We start from the raw sequence: 26,163 nt of genomic DNA, 5'->3' as shown, positions 1-26,163 counted from the left end.
CCTGAACTAGTCATGCATATAGGAAGACTTTGCAAACAGAGGAGTGAAACAAAAGGAAAATAAAACAAGGCTAAGAGGATCCGACACGCAGTGAGAATAGCCAAATACAAAAAGATCCTTGGTTACTGTCAAAATAAAAATCCCTCCCACCCCTTCCGTCCCTGGAACAATCTATCCACTCCCAAACTGTTTGAAGAAAAACCAAATGGTATGATAATCAATATTTAACTAAATAAAGCCTCATTAGAGGGACATGTACCCCTCCTGACATATGAACTACATTGAGTATTACACCATTAAAAAGTTGCTTATTATAGCTGCAGAGTAAAAGCTCAAATGCATCCCAACCGTCAGACAAGCCATTCGTTTTGAGCATTTTAAGTGGCCAATCCACATTTAAGCACATGATAACCCAGAACAACACTAAAAACTTAGCAACCTCGTGACTAACTCAGTAATTAAACTAGGTTATGCCTAACATTTTGAATTAATTCAGGGTAGTGAAATATCTTGACCATAGCTGAGAGAATCAGCCAAGTCACCTGGGCGAGGCTTTGGTTGGATGGGATAGTGGGCTCTGTAGCTGCGGTGGTTTGGGGAAAGTTTCCTTGCCCACCACTTTTTTGAATAAATCTAACATGAACTGCTTTTATGGAGTAATTATGTAGCGATGATGGTACAGTGGTGTAGCTGCCTTCCAAGCAGTTGAGCCCGGTTCGATTCCCGGCCATCGCAATGATGATTTATTTAGAACTTCAAGCGCAGCTTCATGGGTTTCAAACTGAGGGTGCAAAAAAGATCTGACATAATTTGGGTAATTAAATACATTGGCCATAACCTTTTAAGCGGCATGGTGGCACAGTGGTTAGTACTGCTGCCTCCTAACGCCAGGGACCAGGGTTCGATTCCGATTTTAGGTGATTGTCTGTGTGGAGTTAGCACATTTCCCCCCCCGTGTTTGCATGCGTTTCCTCCCACAGTCCAAAGATGTGCAGATTAGGTGGATTGGCCATGCTAATTTGCCCCTTTGGTTGCATGGGGCTACAGGTGTACGGCGGGCTAGTGCTCCCTAGATAGGGTGTTATTTTGGAGGGTCAGTGCCCAATTGCGGCCTCCTGCACTGTAGTGATTCTATGCTTTGGGGCTCGGCCTTTGATTCCCTCTGGTAGACCAACAATGCACAGATTTTGTTGTCTTGACTGCCTATCCAAGTCATCGACTTTGACCCACAGCGACACGCACTACTCAATTGTTGCAGGCAGCTTGGACTCCAGCGTACAGATCCTGCCGCTGCGGTCAGGGAGGGCTGTCTTAACGTCGGTAAAGTGTCGGCGTGAGAATCAACAGTTAGGCAAATAGTGTGGATGGAGGACCGAATTGGACCCAGTGACACTTCCAAAGAATGGTTTTGTTCCAGAGCCAAACTTCGTTGGGATTTGTCAAACTCAGTGTCAAGAATTTCACTCAGAGTTTCAGTCACTAAAGGTGTGTGGGAGCTGGTCGCCATCTTAAATGAAGCCACCTCGACAGGCACATCCTTAACATTTGATTTTTTTTTTCCTGCCTGTATGCTTTAAATTCTTAGGCAGATTTGGATAAACTTTGTACCTGAGTGCTCAGGTTAGTTTTGCGGTAGCAAATTATAAAAATATCAGAGCAGTGAAAAGCAATTTATTAAAAATCGTCGGGTCAGCCAGTGAAATGTTGCAAAGATTATGAAGGGAATGAGGAGGAAAAAGGACGGTGCAAAGTCTCCACAGAAATTAATTGTTCATAAGTGCCAAAACTCAAGTTTTTGGGAGCTTTTAACAAACTGTTGAAGAATTGTTTTTTAATTTTTTTTCCCGAAAACATGTGTAACCTAGAAGAGAAATATATGTATTTCCCTGCCTCTTTGTAGAGCAGATGGAAATTTTGAAAACATTGTTCAAAACGTTGGAAAGTAAGCAATGGGGAAAGCTGAAGCCCATAGTTTGCAGTAACTGTCTTGGGAGGAAATGCTAATCTTGGAGTAAACAGTTACAACATTCTATATAAACTGCTTTTCTTTTCATATGGGAGTGGAGAGTGAGGAAGTTTTGAATTTCTCAGGATTATAAATGTTGTAATTGACAATTTCCTTTGTGTGAGGCAGGGTTCCTGTTGAGTTGAATTTTTGAGTAAATTTGCCGAAATATTGCCACCACCTGTTGAAATTCTGGAGGCTGGAGCCATTTACGCAATATCCCCTACTTGATCTTGATCTCTCTCTTTCTCTCTCTCTATCTCTCTCTCTCTCTCTCCACATTCAGTTTAAAAAAAAAACATTTCTTCCATTGTCTTTAATGGGAACCTTACTTGCGGCTGATTTGGAGGCTGTATTAAAACTGGCTGACCTTTGCATCTGAGCCTACAGGCGTACTCAGCCAATGGAGAGCTTTTGGAAGTCAGCCTCCGGATTTGAAAAGAAATGGAGGAAGTACATAGTATGAAACATTATATGTATGAAAAATTATTTAAGAAAATGCTCCTCCCTGTTTTCCCCAACTTGCTACCTATTTAACATATATAGGAAAATGAAAATCTGGTAAAAAGGAAGAGAGGAGCTTTATCACTTAATTTATGCATATTATGTGTAAAAACAAAAATTGATTGCATGCATAAAGTACATTTTTTGGGGGACTTTAATTTAAAATTGATTTTTTTTCTCCCCTTGTCTGTAAATTCCAGAGTATAATACTTTGTTCACAAAGGACGGATCCAGCTTACATTCTACCATTGGCAGGAAGGACTTAGATTTTCGAATAGGCCTTTACACCTGTCAATCCTGTTGTTCTGCCTTGCACTGTGAGCATTTCTACATTCAGTACATGAAGAGATTAGTATCCAGGTATGTGGGCAACTTCGAGGAAGAATCGGAGTACTTTCCCAACTGAAATAGGGTTCAGGTTTTCATCTTAATTGTACCCTCTAGAGGCAAGTGGAGAATATTCCATCACATTTCTGACTTGTGCCTTGTAATGGTGAGTTACTCGCTGCAGGATTCCGAGCCTTCTCTTGTAGCATGAGTATTTATATGGCTCGTCCAGTTCGGTTTTTGGCCAATAGTAACCCCCAGGATATTGATGGGAGGGATTTAGCAATGATAATTACATTTAATGTGAAGGACTGACGGTTAGATTTTCTCTCGTTGAAATTGTCACTTATGTGGCATGAATGTTACTTGCCACTTGTCAGCCCCCATGCCTGGCTGTTGTCCAGGTCTTGCTGCATTTGATCATGGACTACTTCAATATCTGAGGAGTTGCAAATGGTGCTGAGCATTGTGCAATCATCAGTGAACATCCCCACTTCTGACTTCATGATGGAAGGAAGGCCATTGATGAAGCAGCTGAAGACAGTTGGGTCTAGGACACTACCCTGAGGAACACCTGCAGTGATGTCTTGGAACTGAGATAATTGACCTACAACAACCACAATCATCATCCCTTGTGCCAGGTGTGGCTCCAAACAGCGGAGAGTTTTCCTTCTGATTCACACACTTGGTCAAATGCTGCCTTGATATCAAAGGCAGTCATTCTCACCTTACCTCTGGCATTCAGCTCTTTTATCCATGTTTGAACCAAGGCTGTAATGAGGTCAGGAGCTGAGTGACCCCTAGCAGAACCCATCACAGATTCTATTCTGAGTGACCCCTAGCAGAACCCAAGCTGAGAGTCTTTGAGAAGGCTTATTGCTAAACACGTGCCCGCATGATAATACTGTTGATGACCCCTTCCATCACTTTACTGATGATCGAGAGTAGACTGATAGACGGTAATTGCCTGGTTGGATTTGGCTTGCTTTTTGTGTACGTGACATACCCGGGCAATTTTCCACATTGCTGTACCTGAATAGCTTGGCTAGAGGCACAGCAGATTCTCAAACACATTTCTTCAGTACTATTTCCAGAATATTGTCAGGGTTGATTGCCTTTGCAGTGTCCAGTGCCTTTAGCTATTTATTGATGTCACGTGGAGTGAACCAAATTGGCTAAAGACTGTAATCTGTGATGCTGGGGACCTCTGGAGGAGGCCGAGTATGATACCTAATGCTGTCACCAGGTCTCTGTGCCACCCCATCTCTCCATTGTCAACCACCTGCACTGCTCCCTATTAATCTCTGGGACAGCCTGCTGCATTGTTGTTTCGATGGCCATGAAAGCAACTCCACCCCTTCGCTTCTCTGTTTTCCTGGCAGTTGTGGGCTGTCGTCTTCTTCAATGAGAAAAGGTTGAGAGTTAGGCCTATGAGGTGTTCTATGATTATGAAGAATAGAAGTAAGATAGTGGAGGGAGTGATAATGGGATGAGGAGCACAAGTGTACCAGGTTGTGGGTTAGTGCTGTTGGCTGGAGTGGAGTCGTTGAGGAGGAGCCTGGGGAAAAATGAATATATGACTCAGATGATTGATACATAGAAAACTGCTATAGAGCTGAGAGATGCAAGGCGCTTACACTGACCTTAGGAGGTCATTGAAATGTTTTCAGCATTGGATTCACGTTCTCTGGGCCACACTCTGACCACTCATTTCCAACTCCTGCTATCCCCTGCAAAGAGGACTTCTCTGCTTGTCCTGACTGCTTTTAGCATGGCCTCCAGGCAACCAGGGGGTTACCTTTCCTTGCCTTCTGTCCATTTTCCTCCTCTTTTCCACCTCACGCTTCAGTGAATCATACCACATAGTGCTGCCACTGGAGTACTGTTGGGGTCCCTTTAAGAGCGTCCCTTCATTACTGTGGAGATGTCATTTCACGTGCTTCATAATTGGATACCCAACCCAGAGGAATGCTGTCAATTGGTTTTCATAGAATCATAGAATTTGCAGTGCAGAAGGAGGCTATTCGGCCCATTGAGTCTTCACCGGCCCTTGGAAAGAGCACCCTACCTAAGCTCACACCTCTACCCTATCCCTGTAACCCAGTAACCCCACCCAATCTTTTTGGACACTAAGGGCAATTTAGCATGGCCAATCCACCTATCTTTGGACTGTGGGAGGAAACCGGAGGACCCGGAGGTAACCCATGCAGACACTGGGAGAACGTGCAGACTCCGCATAGACAGTGACCCAAGCCAGGAATCGAACCTGGGACTCTGGAGCTGTGAAGCAACTGTGCTAACCACTGTGCTACCGTGCCCCCCTATTTTCTCGGTGAAAGGGCAATTGGAAGGCCTGCTAATCGGAACGGCAAGCTCATGACCTGGAAATAGACTAGCTGTGGCTCCAGAGACAAAAGTGGTAAGATTCAGCCTGTTAGCTCTTTAATGCTTACATCCTTGCAACTTTTTGAGATGTCTGCACTCCTCTATTTCTGTTCTCTTGAGCACCCCAAATTTTAATTCCTGTACCCTTGGCAGCTTTGCCTTCAGCTGCCAAGACGTTTAGCTCTGGAATTCTCTCCCTAAATCTTTCTGTGCCGCCAACCTTTTACTCCTTTTAGGCACTGCTTAAAACCTACCCTTTTCACCACACATTTGGTCATCTGCTCTAATACTTTGTGAGTCGAATTCTATTTGATAATGCTCCTGCAAAGCATCTTGGAATTTTTTACTTCATTAGCAATGCGATAGAAATCCAAGTTGTTGTTGAATGAAGATTCATTATTCTGTCTGAATTGCTGCACACAATTAAATCTGTATGTTTCTATTCTGTATAGGCTCTCTTTCCAATTTGTCTTTTCAGTTTGTCCCAGGCAGTGTTAACTGTTCCTTTTACCTAATTGGAAGTACGTTTTAACAAAAACTCCTCTTTGTTGACAATTCAGCTAATGTACAATGATAGTTGATGTTTATTTGCAATGCTGTGTTGGTCTGGAAACACTTCAAGCTCTTTTTATTGCTGAAGCAGCGGTTTGCATTTGAATGACTGAAGCAAAAATTGGTAAATGAAGTAAAGACAAAGAAAATAGTGAACATATAGATGGTGCTCTTGTAGATTTGTTTTGCCGTATCTTTTAAAATCAATGATTTTACTTCACTTTAAACAGTCACAGAACATGACATTTCCATGAGTTTGCATGATCTAGAATTATGGCTGATCATGTCATTTGCTAGTGCTGGAAAGTTTTATTGCGTATTCATTTGCAAGCTTATTTTCTACAGATCAGAATTTTCTTTTGCCACCCCCTTTGACCTAATGAAGTTATCGCAGCCGTTAGAAGCATATCCTTTGTCACTTTGTAATGGGTCCAGGTGGCCTCTTCTCTCTTTCTTTTCAGAAAGGAAGCTATACTTGTTGTGTTAATCTTCTTAGTGACATGGAACACATCAAGTGTGCAGTTTCTATCAAGAATCTGTGGTACCAACCTTTCAAGGGTTGCAGATTCGCCTTGTATTTGAATGGCTTTGACATGTGTGGTGTATAAGTACCAGTGTATTAAAAAGATCTCTTGCTTGTACAGAAAGAGAAGCCCACACATCAGTGATTCTCAATAGAAAAAAGAAGCTTAACTGGATTCACAGACTACTCTGTTTGGCTGAAACATCCTTAAAAGTGTTGGTGGGAAGACTGATGAAAGAAAGCAATTCGAAGGAACACAAAAGCTTGTATAACATATTCCCTCCCCTTTTTTGTTGCAGAGGTTGTGTAGGAGAAATGGAGCTTGAAGTTGGATAAATTAAGCACGTTCACATCAGTCCCATTTAAGAATAGGTGCCATTGTGCAAGGAGTGTTCTCCCCTTAGGTGTATAATTACTTGTGTTATGTTATTTAGATTCACGAGAAAACAATTGTTCTTCTGTCTTTAGTTGCTGCATTTACTTGGTGCGAGCCCTACTTCTATTCCATTTGTTTTTGTTGTGAGGTTGCCTGTGTCATCGTCACTCTTAAGGAAAACCAATGAATCTTAAGGCCACGCTTTCTTGCGACCCTTTGTGCTGTGTGTTAACTTCTAAAGGGCTACAAAGAGAATACTTCCTTAACAATAACATTCTAATAATATTAATAATAATCTTTATTATTGTCACAAGTAGGCTTATATTAATACTGCAATGAAGTTACTGTGAATATCCCCTAGTCGCCACACTCCAGCGCCTGTTCGGGTACATTGAGGGAGAATTGAGAATGTCCAAATTTCCTAACAAGCTCGTCTTTCGGGACTTGTGGGAGGAAACCGGAGCACCCGGAGGAAACCCACACGGACTCCGCAGACAGTGACCCAAGTCAGGAATCGAACCTGGGACTCTGGCGCTGTGAAGTAACAGTGCTAACCACTGTGCTACCGTGCCGCCCTTAGTTCTATTCCAAGTCCCAATTATTTCACTCTATTTTCTCCCCTTTCCTTCAACTTGTGCTATTGTATGGACACATCTTACATACATCTTTGTGGAAATTATTCAAGAATTAACTGATGATGATCATTTTCCCTTCTTGGTGAGGATGAAGCACGATTGCCTGCTGGTCAACATTTGTATTCCGCTTTGTGCTTTTAATTGGTTCCTAATAATAGGCACATTTGTACGTGTCATCCTGTATCTAAATTGAGAACACTTTAACTTCAATCATTATTATTTTAAAAATAAATTTAGAGCACCCATTTTTTTTTCCAATTAAGGGGTAATTTAGCATGGCCAATTCACCTAATCTGCACATCTTTGGGATGTGGGGGTGCGACCCACGCAGACACGGGGAGAATGTGCAAACTCCACACCTACAGTGACCCGGGGCCGGGATCATACCCGGGTCCTCAGCGCTGCATGGGCAGGCCGAAGCTGTTCACCAGCAACATCTGCTGGGGCAGGCCAATTGAGTGTGGTATTTCTCACACCTTTTCATACTAATTATTTTTGTGGTGATTACCAATTGTGGGGCCTGACATACCCAAGCAACAAACAAACCACACCTTGTTGGTTTTTACATGGCATGTGCTATGTTTCGGGAAGTGTTTGGTAGATATCTTTGCAAGAAAGAGTTGAGATAAAAAGGTTAAATCCTTGTTTGTTTGTGGCGGCTGGAGTGGGCTGTGGTGGGGCCCTGCTTGGAATGGTGCAGTTGCTGTTGAGTGGGCTTTTGCCTTGGTGGTGATGTGTGTATTGGATGATAACTGCCAACGTAGATGTTGTCTTGGCTGAAAGTCTCAGCTCTGAGATGCAGAACGTCAGGGCTCACTTCCAAGGTACTTTTGTGGAGGCGGACGAGGAGGTTCTTCTACATGAGAGAGGGACCCACTTTCTGCTGCATGGCTTATCGTCCATTCTGAAGGGTTCGGGAGGAGAAGGAGACCGAGTGGGATGTACCTCTGGGACTGGTCCTTGGCGAGAGGTGGTTAGGGTTAGAGTTCCCAAGAGAGTTCGAAAATTGGCTGACATCTTGATTTGGAAGCTGGCTGTATCAGATATGGCAGAGCACAAAATGTATCCTGTCTGCAAGGTCAGGGGTCAGTTTGGCTTACTAATCACTGATCCTGCATTGTCCTGTCCCTGATGCGCGCCACATGAGGTGTTGCAGGTGGCGGAAACGGTTGAGTAAACCCCCCCTCCCCAACCTGGCCGGTCGAGGCCTAGATTGTAGACCACCTGGCTGCTGGTGAGACAGCAGTAATCAAACAAACAAGTGTTGCAAATGGAAACATGAAAGCTGACAAACAAATAAAATCCAGCATTCAATGTAATGGTACAAGAAGAATGGCTGAGGCCATAATTTCCAGACAGTGCTTCATTTTTAGTGGCTCATTGGACGCCATTATCGTCCAAGGCAACCACTTCTGCAGTCAGAGGAATTACGCTCAGAGTTGATGAGGTGGAGTCTGAGCTACAGACATTCTGTAATTTCCAGTAGGGGGCACCATCTCAAAGTTACAGCTTGTTTTACCTTTGTAGCAACTGTCCTATTTATACTGCTGCCTCAACTGAGATGAAGTAACTCAAAAGGGCAGCATGGCGGCACAGTGGTTAGCACTGCTGCCTCAACGCCAGGAACCCGGGTTCAAAAATGGACTTGAGTGAATGTCTGTGTGGAGTTTGCACTTTCTCCCTGTGTCTGGTTGGGTTTCCTCCGGGTGCTCCGGTTTCTTCCCACAGTCCAACGATGTGCAGGTTAGGTGGATTTACCATGCCAAATTGCCCCTTGTCATCCGCATACTCAAGTTCCATGAGTGATGTCAGTGTCGTTTTCTTCTTGGATTTCAACCAGTTGAGGGTGAAAACTTTTCATTCCATCCTGTAGACGATGTCCAGTCCACTGGGAAGTTTGTTCTTGACAAGGTGAAATATGGTAGCGATGAAAATGGAGAAAAGAGTGGGGACGATGACACACCCCTGTTTGACTCCAGTCTTAACCTCTACGGTTTCTGTCTTATTTCTGTCAATGAGGACTGTCGCCAACAGTTTTTTGTGGAGGAGTCGGAGAATGTTGATGAATTTCTCAGGACAGGTGGCCTTTGATAAGGTCTTCCATAGCACTTCCCGATTGACTGAGTCAAAAGCCTTGGCCAGATCGATGAAGGCCATGTAAAGTGGTTGATGTTGCTCTTGTCAATTCTCTTTATGTTGTTGAGCAGTGAAAGTCATGTCCATTTTTCCATGGTTTGTCAGAAGCCACACTGGCTTTCTGGAAGGATTTCTTCAGAGGCTGAGAGAAGGCAGCTGGCGAAAATTTGGGCGATGATCTTCCTGGTGGCGGAGCGTACGGAGTTTCCTTGGTAGTTCCAACAGTTCGCTTTGTCTCATTTCTTGAAGATGGTGGCAATGACAGAACCCCTGAGGTAGGCAGGGATTTCTTCTCTGTCCCAGATTTTCAGGAGATTCTGATTGAGATGACCGTGATCTCTTCAAGTTTGAAAATCTCCATCAGAATCCCATCCACTCCTGCGTCTTTTCCAGTCTTCATGTGTTTACTGGCAGCTTTGACTTCATTCATGCTTGGTAGGAGCCCAAGATCATCATTGATGGCAAGTTAGGAGATTTCCTCGAACACGTCTATCACAGTTTAAGTCCTATGAAGTGTTCTCTCCATCGAAGACTGGTGTTTTCTCTGCCTTTCAAAAGGATCCTGTCCTTACTCAGCACCAGTTTGAGGCCTAGGATTGGGTCCATATATTACCTTGGTAGCACTGAAGAAGCCCCAAGTGTTGTGCTTGTTGGCGAGGAGTTGCAACTTCTTTCAGTCCACCATTGTTTTTTCCTGGTTCTTCTTTGTACATCTGTCTTTTCTGTTTGATGAATTCTCCTCTTTGCCTTGCTGATATCATTTTGCCAGGCACGGAGAGTTTGCCTTTTCTTGTCGATGAGCTGTTAGATGGCGTGGTCATTCCCGTCGAACCAGTCTTGGTGTTTCCTGGTCATGCAGCTAATGGGTTCTTTACAGCTCGAGATGAAAGTTGACTTCCCAATTTTCCTTTCATCGATTAGAATAAACGCTTTGGAGAATTTGGTGGACATTGCCAGAGGTTGGCTAGCTTGCTCAGCTCTTGAAGTCACTCAATGTTGATCTTTACTCTAAGCTGTTTTTTTTATCTTTCGCTTCTGGTGAATTTTGATGAACATAGAGGAGTGAATGAGCCAATGTTCTGTCCAGCAGTCATCTGCACTGGTCATTGCTTTGGTAATGAGGGAATCCTTTTGCTCTCGGGATCGGATGATAACGTAATTGATCAGGTGCCAGCGCTTTGTTCTCCAGCAAGTCTTGAACTTGTGTTAGTGATGATAAGCTGGTGTTCTGCGCATTTGGTGAGCAGGAAAACGTAGTTGGAGTTGCAATTCCGAACTCCTTCCTTCCGATGGTTCCTTTCCACAGTTGGGAGTTTTTTCCAACCCTGGCTGTGAAGTCCCCAAGAGGATGATATTATCTTCCTTAGGAATGTTGGAGAGTATAGTGTTCAGGGAGGGGTAGAAACCTTCTTTGGACTCATCATTGGCACATGGATCCTCTCGATGTTTCTCCTTATGAAGGAGCTTAGAACTAGGGAACACAGTTTTAAAATAAGGAATCTCCCATCAAGACAGAGATGCAAAGAAGGTTTTTCTCTGAGGGTCGTTAGTCTGTGGGATTCTGTTCCCCAGGTAGGAGTGGAGGCAGCATCACTGAATATTTTTAAGGATGTGTTAGGTAGATTCTTGATTGACAAGGGAGTCAAAGGATAAAGGGGATGGACAGGAAAGTAGAGTTGAGGCCACAATCAGATCATCCATGATCTAACTAAATGGCAGAGCAGGTTTGAGGAGCCAAGTGGCATGTTACTGCTCCTAATTCATATGTACATGTCATAGAAGGAACATTTAAGTAATAAACTGGATGGGAAAGACTTCAGGGGCGGGATTCTCCCCTACCCGGCGGGGCGGGCGGTCCCGGCGCCGAGGAGTGGCGTGAACCACTCCGGCGTCAGGCCGCCCCAAAAGTGCGGAATCCTCTGCACCTTCAGGGGCTAGGACAGCGGCGGAGTGGTTTGCGCCCCGCTGGCCGGAGCGGAAGGGGCGCCATGCCAACTGGCACCGAAGGGCCTCCGCCGGCCGGCGCGAGTTGGCGCATGCACGGAAGCGCCAGTGTGTGCTGGCTTCATCCCAGCGCATGCGCAGGGGGGTTCATCTCCACGTCGGCCATCGCAGAGGACCACACCAGCCGACGCAGAGGAATAGAGTGCCCCCACGACACAGGCCTGCTCGCGGATCGGTGGGCCCCGATCGCGGGCCAGGCCACCGTGGGGGGGGGCACCTCCTGGGGCCAGATCCCCCCCCCCCCCGAAGACCCCGAAGGCCGCCCGCGCAGCCAGCGCCTGTAAGTACCTACTCTAATTTACGCCGGTGGGACAGCCCGAAAATGGGCGGCCACTCGGCCCATCGCGGGCTGGAGAATCGCCGGGGGGGGGGGGGCCGCTGCCAGCTGCTGCCAACCAGCACGGCGCAATTCCTACCCCCGCCAAATCCCCAGCGCCGGAGAATTCGGCAGCCGGGATTCACGCCGCCCCCCCTGGCGATTCTCCGAAATCCCGCCCCAGATATTTGGGCTATTTTCACTGAAGCACTGAAGGCTCAAGAATGTTTTTCACATATTGCCCCAGAGCTTCTAGTTGGAATAACAGCAAGGATGTCAGTGCTCTCCTTTATTACTCGGTAAAACTGACAGCAACATCTGGCATCTGGATATGCGCAGTTAAACTTGGAGATCCAGAAAATGCTGTTAGAAATAATCCGCTCCTGCACAGGGGTGCTATTGTGGGATTTGATAATGGAATCAGTATAGAGATCACTATTAAGGTAAGGTCTTAAACCAATTATACATCATAGTATTCTCACTGTAGATTCAGCCTTGTTCCATAAGGAGTAACTCTAGTTTTAATGATTTAATAACTCATAATTATTGATGAAAACCGGCTCTGGCTCTGCATGTACAATAACGCCCTACCTCAGAAAAAAATAGCAGATTTTCTTTAAAGTTTAAAAATTACTTTTTTAAAGGTTGTATTTTGGGATTTAAATTTCTATCTTCTCCCCATGTTTATATTTTGTGAAGACCTATGACCAAAAGGGATACAGTAAGGAAAATGTGACATTTGTTTGAAAGTCTGTGGAATCTATGAGTATGTTTAAGAATGTTTCGAAAGGACTTTTAAGAGTTTGCATCAATTGCCAAGGGTTCAATTGTAACTTTCTTGGGTAATAAGACATACTGATCCATGTGACCTGGCGACCCTTGACCTAGAAGCAGTACTAACAGGCAGGAATCTAGGAAAATGCCAGGTGGCTGGCAGACAAAAAGGAGAACTGCAGGTGTAAAGGAGAGTGACAAGCAGAAGATCTAGAAGGTGAAAGTGATCAGTACGCAGTTGCAAACAAAGAGAAAATAGGTGGAGACAGTAAGAGGAACACAGAGCATTCTTGTGAGGAGAAGCAAATCCCTCTCAGGAAGAGTTCAGTTTTTCTGTTTGGCAAAAAAAGTGATGATCACAGACGTATTGTGTGAGCCAGCCAAAAAGGTCTAAAACCTGGGAAGCAGTGTGAATAGATCAGAGATGTTAATGAATTGGGTGTTTCCCCCAGAAATGTCCAAACCATGAACCAGGGTGTTGTTGTTTGGTCAGTTGAAAAGGAACTCTGGAAAACTATGCCATCTAGACTGTCATGACCCAGGGAGAGAGACCTTGTAAGAGTGTGACTTGCTCGTGGATGTTTTACCCGAGAAGCCTGAAGCTGTTGTTGGACAGCTGTTGACCTATCCTACCTGTTGACCTCCCTGACCTGAATACAGGACAGCATACTTTGTAACTGTGTAGTACCACATTTTTGTGGCGAGTGATGCAAATGTTTGTGGTTGCGTTGGATCAGTGTTTTTCAAACTTTTTTCCAGGGACCCATTTTTACTAACCGGCCAACCTTCGGGACCCAACCCGGCCGACCTACGCGACCCACGCTGGCTGGCCTTCGCGACTCACGCCGGCCAACCTGCGCGACCCACCATTTTCTGTTATCTTGTTTGTTGCTCACAAAAATGAGGGAAATGGCTTTGGGTCCCTTTGGCCCCAATGGTCCCTTTGTCCCTTTGGTCCCCCGAACTTGAAAAAACAAAAGCTGTGACCATATAAAAGAAAATGCGGCCGCACTGCGCATGTGTGCCCGATCATCGGTGTGCATGCGCAGTGCGGCCGAACATTTTTTTATCTGTTCCTGGCCATTTTGAAGGTCGCTTGCAGCCGGCATTATTAAAAGCTGGCTGTTGCGCGTGGATTTGCGCGATCGGGAGTGCAGCGACGGACGGCTCCGCGACCATCCCGACACCCGCCCTTGAACCACCCGCGAGTCGCGCCCCCGAGTTTGACAATGCCTGCATTAGATTTATCTTTGTAGCACCACCTATTTAAAGTGAAAGGTCCCTTTACATTGAAGTAGCATTTTCATGTTAATACATGATTAATTTAAGTTGGATATGGATCGTGTTAAAGCAAAACTACAAAAAGTGGAATCTCGTTGATAATTTCCTCTTTGGAGGTCATTTGGTAAATGTAGTAATTTTGGTTTATAATTTCCACATGAGGATTGTAACTGTCTCAATCTTTCTTTTAGCTTTCTGTACAATGATTTAAGTGTGATTTATAATGCTAGCTTTTTTACTTCCAGTTTTGATTGCGAGAATGTTTCAATATAATTGATTGATCATTCTCACTGCTGCCTTCTCTGTTCCTTAGTTCCACAGGTCCCTTTTAAAAGTGTGAAGTCAAACTGACATTGGAATAGAATATCTGCACTCTCAAGCCCGCTAAAACTTTGTGGGTTAAAGTCAAACGCCTACCCGTCACAAATTCTAGAAATGATGTGAACAGAGAAATATTATTCCCTCAGGTTGAAAAATCAAAAATGAGGTGTGTCTGATTTAAAACCAGGAGAATGGGGAGATGTTAGTAGTACTTTCTTTATCAAGGTTGTTGAAGTGTGGAATACTTTTCATGGAGAATTACAGTGGCAGGAATATTTACATTTTTTAAGGGTTAAATGGATAAACATTTGAGACGAGACGATTACAGAGTTGTGGGAGGAATGCAGGACCGTTGTTAATGTGAGGGGACACAAATCTCTTTACGGCATTATAAAATATTTAAGAGATTTCCAGAAGTGTGCATAGCTACATGTAGGGAGAAGTTTCAAATGTTCCAAATCTGGTTTGTCCCTTGCCCACTGGCCCACTGAATAGCATGAGAATTTCAAAAATAGCAATCATCATTTCAGGACAGATGGGTTCACAACATGAGCATTTTAAGAGGTTTGTTTACAGGATGTAAGTGCCTACTACTGAAAGATTGTTCAGTGCCATGAGTAACATTTTAGAATCGTACCCATTCAGAATACGTTTATGCATTCTAAAAATTGTCTTTATTTACAGGCAACTGAGAGTATATTTCGAATGGCTGTAACAAGGGGTCTTATCACACCAGTTAAGCATGGAGAGGTAAGAAATTATTCCAATATCTGTTTGTCATTGAAAGTTAAAATTGAATTGTTTTCACCCACCCAATACATTACGCCATTGATTAAGATAAATCTTGAGGCTACACTCAAAAGTCGTTCAGGCAAGTAGACCTTGACTTTTATGGAGGAGTAGGGAAATGTTAGTATTATTGCAGAGAGGAATGCAACAATTTGTGAGTGTCAATTTGATTTTCAAGATTTAACACTCTCCTAATCTTTTTCTGCTTGATGGGGATGGATGTTCAAATCAAGGCCTTGGCATCCTCCAACCAGTATTTTGTTGCAGACTTTTGTGTGATCATTTTATGTACCTAGTTAATCTGCATGTTCAACCTATCTTTTAATTCAGTCCTATATGATCAGAATGACTTTGCTTCCATGAGAGAGCAATGAATAGTAGTTGTATTGAATATCTGGCAGACCAGCCCCGGGCCACTGTCTGTGTGGAGTTTGCATATTCTCCACATGACTTCGTGAGTCTCACCCCCACAACCCAACAAGATGGGCAGGGTAGGTGAATTGGCCACGCTAAATTGCCCCTTAATTAAAAAAAAAAGAATTGGGGATTCTAAATTTATTTTATATTTTAAATCTGGCAGGCACTAAATAGATGTAGCCATATTTTATGGCCAAAATTGAGTCAAGTGCAAAAATCTCTTGTCAGAATATTACAATGGCTGGTATTTCCCAGAGTGAATGCAATTATATATCAGTCTTTCCTTAATCCCGAGCCTTGTGCGATGCAGTCTCTGGATGTCAAAAGTGCAAACTGGACTGGAAAAAGTTAGTTTTATTTATCAATAAACATCATCAAAGTACACAGTGGGTGGATTTACAGCTATTTGCAGGGAATGTGTGAGGACTGTGGTTGTGGGACAAAATATGGCAGAAGAGTCAAAAATATTTAGCAGAGCTGAGGCCATCATGCTATGGTAGATGATTCGCTGCAAAAATCAGAAGAAGTGGAGTACGTGACTGAGAACAGGGAAGTGGGCTCACATGTTGTACAGAGCATATACTATTCTGATAAGCATCAGAAACACTGTTAGTCACTCACAAGAAATCTGAAAACCAAAAATTGGCAATCAAAAAAACATCTTTAGTGATCAGACCTGAATGCAGTATTCAAAGTGTGGCCCTATGAGAGCAGCTTCAGCATAATGGTCTGACTTAAAAACAGTGACTTGACTGGACAAGTTGAATTTCCTGTCACTTTTTAGATTTATTCATTAAATAATAGACCAAAATGGGACTTTCAGAAATGAGGATTGTGCATCTTTTGAGAGGCTGTCATATTGCTGATGGAACAAATGCAGTTGTAATGTATTCGGATTTCAGAAAACCTTTGACAAAGAATCACAGAATGTGGGAAGATAGGAAATTAGAGTTAAAACCTCAAAGGAGGAAATAGTGAGTAGAAGTTGAGGGCTGATTCGGAAATATGCCAAAAATACAGACACAAAGAAAAGTTTTAAAAATTGGGGCTGCTTTCAGTAGAACAGAGGACATTATGGAGTGATTAGGTAAGACAGGTTTAAAATGAAGGAATGGGACAGTGTGGATAGAAACAGACAGTTGCTGGTGACTGAACAGCCTAAACTGAGGCAATGTAGTTATACGATTAAATTTCATAAACTTTGGGTAATGAATTGGGAGAATTTTGTTTCATGGTACGTATGACACTGAGGAATGCAATCCTGGCGTTAATGATTGAAGCAGAGACCATATCAACATCTATGAGTAGGTTATATAGTGGTTGAAGGAAAAGGGAGTGAAGTGTAATAGTAATATGACAGGCACAGGGGATCAGGATTATTGTTTGTATGGGGATAAGGATATGGGGCGGGATTCTCCGATCTTGGGGCTAAGTGTTGACGCCTTCGTAATGGCTGGAGCGTTTTACGACGGCATCATCTGGCCCCTAGGATCAGCGATCCTGCGCCGCACAGGGGGCCAGCATGGCACTGGAGAGCCTCACGCTGCTCCAGCTGCCGATATGGGCGTCAGCATGGCCGGCGTGAGTTTGTGCATGCGCGTGGGTTGCCGTCTTTGCGCCGGCCCCGACGTAACATGGCGGAGACCTACAGGGGCCTGGCGCGGAGGAACATAGGCCCCCACTGCGATAAGCCCGCCCGCCAATCGGTAGGCCCTGATCGCGTGCCAGGCCACCGTGGAGGCCCCCCCCGGAGTCGGATCCCCTCTCGACCCCCCACCAGGCCGCCCCCTGCAGCCAGAATGCCGAGGTCACGCCGGGTAGGACCACACGAGAACGACGTCGGCGGGACTCGGCCAAACTTGGTGGGCACTCGGCCCATCGCGCAGGGAGAATCGCCGGCTTGGCCCCCGACCGCCGGCTCCATTGCCGCCGATTCTCTGGTCACTGGAGAATCGCAGACCAGCGTCGGAGCGGCGTCACTTGATTCGTGTCCACCTACCCCCACCCCCCCCAGCGATTCTCCGACCCGGCGCGGGGTCGGAGAATCCCGCCCATGGATTGGTTGGGGCGTAGAGACTTGTTTTGTTGTAATTCTAAGTAATTGCACCCTCAGGACCCAGAACGTTAAATGGAACATGAAAATTGATCCAATTTGTATTATTTTTCTGAACCCAGATCCTTTAGGTAGATTGGTTATGCTCCCAGCACTAACCCATGGGCATTCCAGTCAGTACATCTTCACAACATGTTACTACTCCACTAACTGCTCCCAGCTTCTCTAGTTCTTTTCAACAGTTCTTGCTTCACCTTGAAATGCTATTTTATCTCGTGTAGCAGTCATTCATGTACAACTTTATCAAATATTTTCTGGAAGTCCGGAAATACTTTAGTATTGGGTTTTCCCCTTTAGTGGTTAAGATAAGTTCGGCAATATTATTAAATATTTAAAAAAATACTGGAAATGAAGGTCAGGCAACATCAGTGGAGATAGAAACAGAGTTAATGAATGGGTCTGGAGGCGTGTCGCGACTGATAACTGGAGGGAAATGCCTTTGGGCTGGTTCCATGACATTTTCCTGCCTGCACAGCATTATGCAGGAGTTGGGGTGATGATGGGAATAGTCACCTGCCCGGCTGCGGCAGGTAACCATTTAAGCCCTTGAGGGCTTAATGAAGAGCACTGTCCTGATGCTGAATGGATTTTCCAGCCAGTGCATGAAGTACTTGATCGTCGGAAGGCTACCCATAATATGGGGGCTTCCTCCCAGTGTGAGTCTGGGTAGATACCAGAGCCAGAGGTTCTATTCAATGTAGAGGGCACCGCTACAAAGATTGGCCACAGTGCCTGTTACTGTGGCAGACGTTCCTCCATATATCCAATGGCCATAATCTTTTCGCTGACTTATTTACTGCCTTGTGGATGGTAACTGGGAATAGAGGTACCCTTTTGACTCTTTACATACTTAAGCAGTGTCTACTTCTGATGGTGGGGCTGCCAATGTCTGACTGCTGGTCGGTCTCTTATTGGCTCTCCAGATTCAGGATTCTGCTCATCATCCTCTCCCAGAGGCAGACAGTTAATTGGTTGCTACCTCCAAATTTGCTTTCTCAGTCCCAGTGTCTGCATTTATGGGTTGCCAACCTGCGATTCATCCCAATGGTGGGATCAGGACCCAGGAACGAGAATCCTGCCTGATATTTCAGCTTGATGACCTTTCATCCTTTGCCCTTTCTGAAATGGTACAGACTGCGTTATTTTCATATTGACACTCCTGAACCTTCTTCCTAGTTACTCGTACTATTTTTTGTTAGCAATGTTAGATTAATGGATCTGCAGGTAGTATGGTTCCTGTCATAACCTTTCTGGAGAAGAGGTATCATGTCAGCTGGTTTTCCACTCAAGTGGGACCTTCCCTGTCGTCATTAATTGCGCCATGGTGAATTTGACACTTCATTTAGATTTAGTGCCCACATTAAACATTTTTAAGGTGCTTCACTACATCTGAATGTTTCTGCACTAAGAACATGAATAAATCCATGGAAAATTAACAAGTCTAAGCTGATTTCCATTTGATATTTCCTTTTTCAATTGAATAACCTGTTTTTCAATTTAAAAAATTCAACCACCTGTCATGCATCACCAATATTTGTTGCAGTATTAGACTATCACTTAAATTATTCCTGTGTTTTTTGCAGGGAGCAATATAACTGTTTTTGATCAGGAAAAAATAATAAAAGGCATTTGAAACAATGTAAACTACTGTAAATTAAAACAACTGACCACTTATGTTGCTGCTGTTGGAACAGGTTTGTAAAGATCTTCCCATAAAAATGTCAATTTATGGAGCATGAAGTGAACCTGCTGCATATATGGATCTATATTTAACTCAGTACTTGACAAACAAGCAATACTCTGGCACCGGTGAACAAATGGTACTCGCCACTCATTACATTTGCTGTTGCCCACAAACCTTGGCTGGGGTTTTGCACTGGAACTTGTTGTGGCTGGAAAACCATTTTGGCACAATGTCCACTCAACGGGAACCAGGACCCATGTGAACTGGGCAAGCAACTGTGTACAAAGCCAAAATAGTGTGGATGTCTGAAATCTGAAGTAAAAGCAGAAAATGGCCCGATGTTGCCAGACTTGTTGAGCATTTCCAAGCAACAGTGCATCTTCTTAGTCATACTGAAGAATTGTTACTTAGCAGCACAGAGTCTGAACGAGAAAGTAGCGCAAGATTTTGGCTGCATTGGCCAATTCGTGGCCAGAGGGCATGTGAGAGAGACAATGCATCTCTATCTTGAGGAACCCTCTCAGCGCTTCTAAGATAGTTTGAATAAAAAATGATTACAACTGGCGGACCACCATTGTGGAGGAAGAATCCCTCTAAAATGAGGCTTGTGACCAGATATATGGGGAGAGCCTCAAAGTGACCCTGCAGAAGTGGACTCCCTTATCTGTTGGCAGGAGATTGCCATGCCCCCAATACCACCTGGGGGCCCACAGGCCAAGTGGAAAGTTCTGTTTGGTCTCTGATCAGTGGATTTAATTGGCCTGTTAATTGACCTAAGAAGCTACCTTGCCCACCTGTCTCTGTTCTTGTGCACAAATCAGGATCAAGATCCTGTCCTATTCGTTAGAATAATTAATTCAATGCTAAATCATGTACAGAAATTGACGTAAAGAATGGGAAAGAAAGATAAGATAGAGGTAGGGAGAAAAAAGAAAGAAAAAGTGTAACTGAAATTTATGTTTCAAATCTTCTTTAAAATCTAAGGGAATGAGACTTCATGCTTTTTAAAAATTAATTCTCTGTAGAGAGATTGTTTGACAGTCATTAAGACTTACTACCCACACTTGAATAGACAAGCCCTAACATTTTCTGACATATTTAGTGGATATCTGTCACAAGTACAGCAACTTCACACATGAATTTCAGTGCTGAGCCTCTTTGTGAGTACTTGGTTTGGTGAAGCATCTGAAGAAACTGGACAACGGGGACAACAATTTCCAAACTTCCACATTTGCCTGTGTCTGCAGTCACCGCACATTACGGTCCAATTTTCACTTAATTACTACAAAATATGGGACATTATTTTAGATGCTTAATTATGTTCTGACATTAGTTCTCCGAGGAAACTAGAGAACTGATAAAATTGGTATATTTGTTTCAGTATTTTTTTTTTTTTAATTAAAAAAAATTAGCGTACCCAATTAATTTTTTCCAATCAAGGGGCAATTTAGCATGGCCAATTCACCTATCCTGCACATCTTTGTGTTGTGGGGGCGAAACCCACGCAAACACGGAGAGAATGTGCAAACTCCACATGGACAGTGACCCAGAGCCAGGATTTAACCTGGGACCTCGGCGGCGTGAGGCAGCAATGCTAACCACTGTGCTGCCCTTATTTGTTTCAGTATTAAAGGTAGTAGAAGTACTAAATATAATTTAGTGGATAAGTTAATTTGTCACTAGTCTTTAATCTGGACTTCCATTATCTTTGGGTAACCATGGCTGCTGTTATGATGACCTTACCACACTGCCACCCCGTTTTGTGTGCGTTTAAGGCTGTGGACTTTGGGTTATTTCAGCAACCAACAGTGTGTGTGTCACACCAGTTTCTCAGTTTGTAAATGTAAATTGAATTCGGTCACTCATATCTGTTCTACAGTGTCACATAGCTGTGTAAAATCTGGAAAATTAGCTAAATCTTTGCTGACATGATCTTATACAAGTCCTTATGAATTGAGTATTGGGTGGAGAATGGTGCACAGATTATTTAAAATGTTTCTGTTGATGGGAGACTTTACACAAGGTTTAAATTGGTTCATTTTGAGGAAAATTCTGTTTAAGAATTCAAATAAAAATGTGTCTCTCATCCAATTTGCCTCGTGTATTATTGTAGCTCAGTAACATGTCATTCATGCTGTGCAAACACATTAGTTTTTTTCTGCTCTTCGAGCTAATTATTTGCCATCATGCACCATAATCTTAAACTGGTTTAAATGCAGCAGTACTTTCTGATTTGTATTTGAGTCACTGGGGGTGGAGGGAGATTTGGCAGGGATGGGTGTAGAGGCATTGACTTAAAATTCAGCAGTAAACTTCTATTGCACAGTTAAATGAATCAAGGGCAGTTATTGGTTCAGAATATTGATTACTCATATCTCAGAATACAATGGTTTGCAAAATTTATGTTACTCTCACAAAGACAATCAGATCTTTAAGGCGCAGAGAAGGAGGGAATTTGTTCCTTGGCATAGTGGGCGGTTGCAGATCCAGTGAAAGATTTCGGATGGCTCCATTACAAGACAGCACAAAGATATTTTCAGAAAAATTGAACCATGGGTTCATGCGGTGCCACCTACCCAAAGCTCATTGTGTGACTTCCTGATCTGTGTCAAACGTGAACACTAGGGCACAGAGTGTAGGCTTAATGCTTTTCCAAATAAGGAAGCAAAGACATTGTAGTGTGAGTTACACATGTTTTTTTAAAGCAAACTAACAATGGTAGGAGCACTTGTTTATCTTTTTAGATTGGTGTTGATATATAAAAAACGGCAATAGTAAAGAAAAAAAGTACTGACTTATTCTTTTTTTAAAAACGGCACTGTTAATTTCAAAATACTGAATCAAAATAATTGCAGAGACTTTGTTGTTCAATTTATAACATGTGAAGGTAGATCCTGTCTGTGTTAAAATGGCATGCTCTGGAACTTGTATACATTTGCCTTCTAATGTGTAGAGTAATTAGAATAGATCTTTGGATTGATGATCTACAAAGTAGTTCTGTAGCATGAATACTTATGATTAATAACTAAGTAATAAAATATGATTAATTTTCTTCCATATTTAAAACTGAACTTAAAGAAAACCTTTTTTTTGCAGTTGTGTGTGAAGACATGAGTTTAATTATCTCAGTAGCTTTCTTTTTTTGAGAAAGTAGCATGCCAAATTCACAAGTTTTCTGCTTCAAGAAAATATACTGAACAATAGTTAATGACTATTGTTATGTTGTGTGATATCATGTGTCATGCCTTCTCATCACAAAATCTTCCTTAATTACTGCTGATTGACAGTTGCCTTTTCAGAATGTGAAAATGATCCGATGTGTGAAATTTAAGGCATCAGCAATTAGAGGGTTTTTTGAAGTAATACGTTGGCTCTTATTTTCAGGCAAGGTCTCCAGAGCTTGTGCCCCACTAGCTCGGAATACTGGTGAGTCGCCAAATAGCCATCTGAAAGACTAAAATTCTGTAGTTGCTTTCGTTAAGGGGAATTTAAATTACAGCATGAAAATACACCAAGAGTAATTCCAAGATCAGTTTAATTACACTGTAATTGATTTTGCTGATGCTTCATTTGTATTATTAAATTGAAGTCCATAATTCAAAACTGTGGGAGTATGTCTTATCTATGTCTAGTCTGTCTCTTTATGTCGATTTGTCTCCCTTACTCGCTCTAATTTATACTTTCTCACTTCTCCATGACCATCACCACCTCCTACTCTACCCACTGCATGCTTGTGAAATTGCTAGTGACCAGTGAGAATGAAGTCCAGGGTGTAACTTAAGATCCTCCTGCTCATGCCTAGCATTTAGTTGTCATCTGACTTAAAATGTTAACACTTTTATATCTCAGTTATATCTTGTTGCACCTTATAAATGCACTGATCCTGTTGCAAATCTTCAGAATTGCTTTTAATTTGAGACCAATTTCCAAATATCCTTTAGTTGTCAAAGTACCATAATCTATCTAAATGCAAGCCATTGAATTCATATCAGTGATGCATTTTGAATCTAATCCATTAAATCTTTGCATGCAGGTAGTATTAACATTTCATCAATCATTTAATTGCTATAATGTTCACCATCTTTGTGAGTATCTTCTTTTCAGCTCTACAGTTCAAAGGGTATTGGGTGGGGTGTAATAGTAGATTGGAGATCAGGAAATTTGAACTGTACTGAAGGCTGGTGCATCACACTGCTGCATTAACTGCTGATTTGATAGTAAGTTTGTCCCTTGTGTTATGGGCCAGGGTTTAGAGAACACCAAAGTATATCATGGAGTTCACCTGACCTACAACTTTTAATAGATTTTGGTTATGAGGAGTACAGAGGCCCACTTTCCAGATGTTATGCAACAGAGATCTTAAGTATTTTTAAACAAAACAATGTTTATTCTATGAATCCAGTTAACGTTTTATAAACACACAGTAAACATCTTATCAACTACCAACACAAATACCCCCCCAAAGATACAGTACTCTATAGGTAACCCTTAATAACTTTCCTCACAACATCCATAAGCCAAACACCTTTTTCTACAAAAACAGTAGGTTTGAATTCCTTACAGACAATAGATATTACTTTGAAGTTATCAAGTGGCCTGGAGACATTCTTTAGCATGCAGAGAGAGAGAGAGACCAGATATACACCTTTGTTTAAATGCAGCTCCCAACTGAAAACGAAACCAAAAAACTCAGAGCCACAAAGCAGCTTCCAGCTCAAAACGAAAGTTAAAGACAGAATCACAGCCCAGCTCTACCCACACAGTGACATCACTGCAGCCATTTGATAAAACACACTTTTCTTTTTTAAAAATAAATTTAGAATACCCAATTCATTTTTTCCAATTAAGGGGCAATTTTAGCGTGTTCAATCCACCTACCCTGCACATCTTTGGGTTGTGGGGGCGAAACCCACGCAAACACGGGGAGAATGTGCAAACTCCACACGGACAGTGACCCAGAGCCGGGATTGAACCTGGGACCTCGGCGCCGTGAGACTACAGTGCTACCACTGCGCCACCGTGCTGCCCAAACACACTTTTCTTAAAGGGACCCTCATATGACACTTGTCAAACCTCACCCAGATCCTCCCATGTCCCTCAAGTAAACGCACACCGTGTGGCACTTCAAACTGTATGATTGGCTAAATTCCAGTGCTGTGGCTGATTTGGTATATGAATAAGTAAATTGAAAACTCACTTTTGGCAAATTTGCCATAATGTAGTGTTTGTTGTCTGTGGTGCTGGAACCAAGATTGGAGAATAAAGGTTAATTTGCCAAATCCATACCACTGGAAGATAACACACCAAAGAGTCCATCCAGTTGAGTGTTTAGATGATCTACAAAGTAATCTGTTTACACCACCAGACAATCACCAGCTCTTGTATCTGTTCAAAGACTGGACAAATCAGCTTGAAGGCATCTCTCTCTCCCTCTCTCTCTCACTGTTAATTTATGGTTGCTGTAAGGTGAAAGAAAAATCTGTTAGTTCGTTGTGAAGCTTGAGTAAATTTCGGTTGATAACGTTGTCAGAAAGAGTTTGATGTACCCCCAGGTGATGAACAATTGAACATACTCAGATTAGATTAGAAATTGAAGCAAAGATGCTTGATATTTTCTGCAAACGTGATGAATATTGTTGGTTGAGTTAGTCAATGTAATGTGATTATTAGAAATGCAGCATATGAGGAAACTTCCAAAAATCACATTTTGTGAGCCCGTTGAATACGTATCTTTGATGTGAAGCAAAGTCTTATTCAGCGATGTTAATACCATAGTTGGGTCCTTTGGGGACAGAAGGATAGCTTGGCAGAAATTTTTGCAGGAAGAGAAGCTGCTCTTTAAACACTAAATAAAACAAGATTTAACTCAACATACTAATTATTTAACCTTATTCTAGTACTCTTTCAAACTCTCTCGCAAATATGAATGACGATAACATTTTTCTTTATCTTGTTTTGTCCTACACTGCTTTTCGCACCTGGTTATTTTATATTTGAATTGAAATAAATTAAGGCTGCTGTAGATTCCAGCAGTCTGGATAGTTTCGAAAACCAGATGTATGGGCTGCTTGGCTTTACTCCTTACTTTCTATTGTCAGTGTCCTTCAATACTATCTGGACTTCCAGTCTACTCTTGTGTCAACAGTTATTAAGGGCCAGAAACATCTATGCCAGTTACATTAAAAAGAGTGTCAGTGATGGTATGAGACTCTAAACGTGTGTTTTGGCAATTTGTAAAGTTACTGTGAAACATTTTTAATATTTCCTGTAACCATCCAGTTTTATATATACAGAATCAAAGGGGTTCACTTTTTAATCAACTTAGTTTCATTTTTCTTTAATCCATATATTTGTCTTGGCCAGTTGGTTTTCCTTTTAATTACATTGACTACACCCTTTAATATGTTGCCTGGAAGGGAGCGGCTGAGGAAGAATGTTTGACTTCAAACTTTTCAATTGTGAGAAATTGTGGAACAAATTGAATGACATGTCCCTTTATATCTGTTAGAATGATATAAATATTTGTCCAACAAGCAAATATTCAGTTCTTCCCAGGAGCATTTAGCTCCTAGAATTATGATTCTGGAGTCCACTTGAGTACTTTTCCATTCTAAAGTCCTGATGTCTACTCTTGGGAAATAAATTGCATATTCAGCTGTTCCTCATTATTCTGCATTTTCTGTCATAGTGCAACTGTGCTGTCATCTACAACACTTGTTTAAAATGCTTAACAGAAATTCAGTTGTGCCAACTTATACACAGCCATAACATTAATGTCAAATCCTGTTTATTGAGATTGGGATTAAATTATCCCCTCTTTATATTACAGTGCTGCTTTAGGTGTGGGCTACATTCCAGAATATTGGCAGGATTGTTAAAAAACTGCACTGGCGCAAGAATGTGCTTATGTAGTTGTTTGCTTCCAAGGATTTTCCTTGATGTGGAAAACCATACAGGCCTTCGATGCCCTGTAGTGGTGGGATGTGTTGTAAGCTGTGTGCAACTAGAAAATTGAATGCAT

At 42.6% G+C, this 26,163-nt stretch overlaps 1 protein-coding gene across 2 annotated transcripts in view; it reads left to right on the top strand.

Moving 5' to 3' along the window:
• tmem135 (transmembrane protein 135) overlaps positions 1 to 26,163 on the top strand; it is a 607,397-nt gene that overhangs the window by 259,389 nt on the left and 321,845 nt on the right. For both annotated transcript variants that reach the window (XM_072476483.1, XM_072476482.1), the window contains exon 5: positions 14,824 to 14,889. In XM_072476483.1, coding sequence (XP_072332584.1) covers positions 14,824 to 14,889 — 66 coding nt within the window. The remainder of the gene's footprint in view (positions 1 to 14,823; positions 14,890 to 26,163) is intronic.

This window comes from Scyliorhinus torazame, chromosome 15, assembly GCF_047496885.1.
Source record: "Scyliorhinus torazame isolate Kashiwa2021f chromosome 15, sScyTor2.1, whole genome shotgun sequence".
NCBI lineage: Eukaryota > Metazoa > Chordata > Chondrichthyes > Carcharhiniformes > Scyliorhinidae > Scyliorhinus > Scyliorhinus torazame.
The sequence above is the reverse complement of the archived record's forward strand: the minus strand, read 5'-3'. Positions and strand labels throughout refer to the sequence as shown.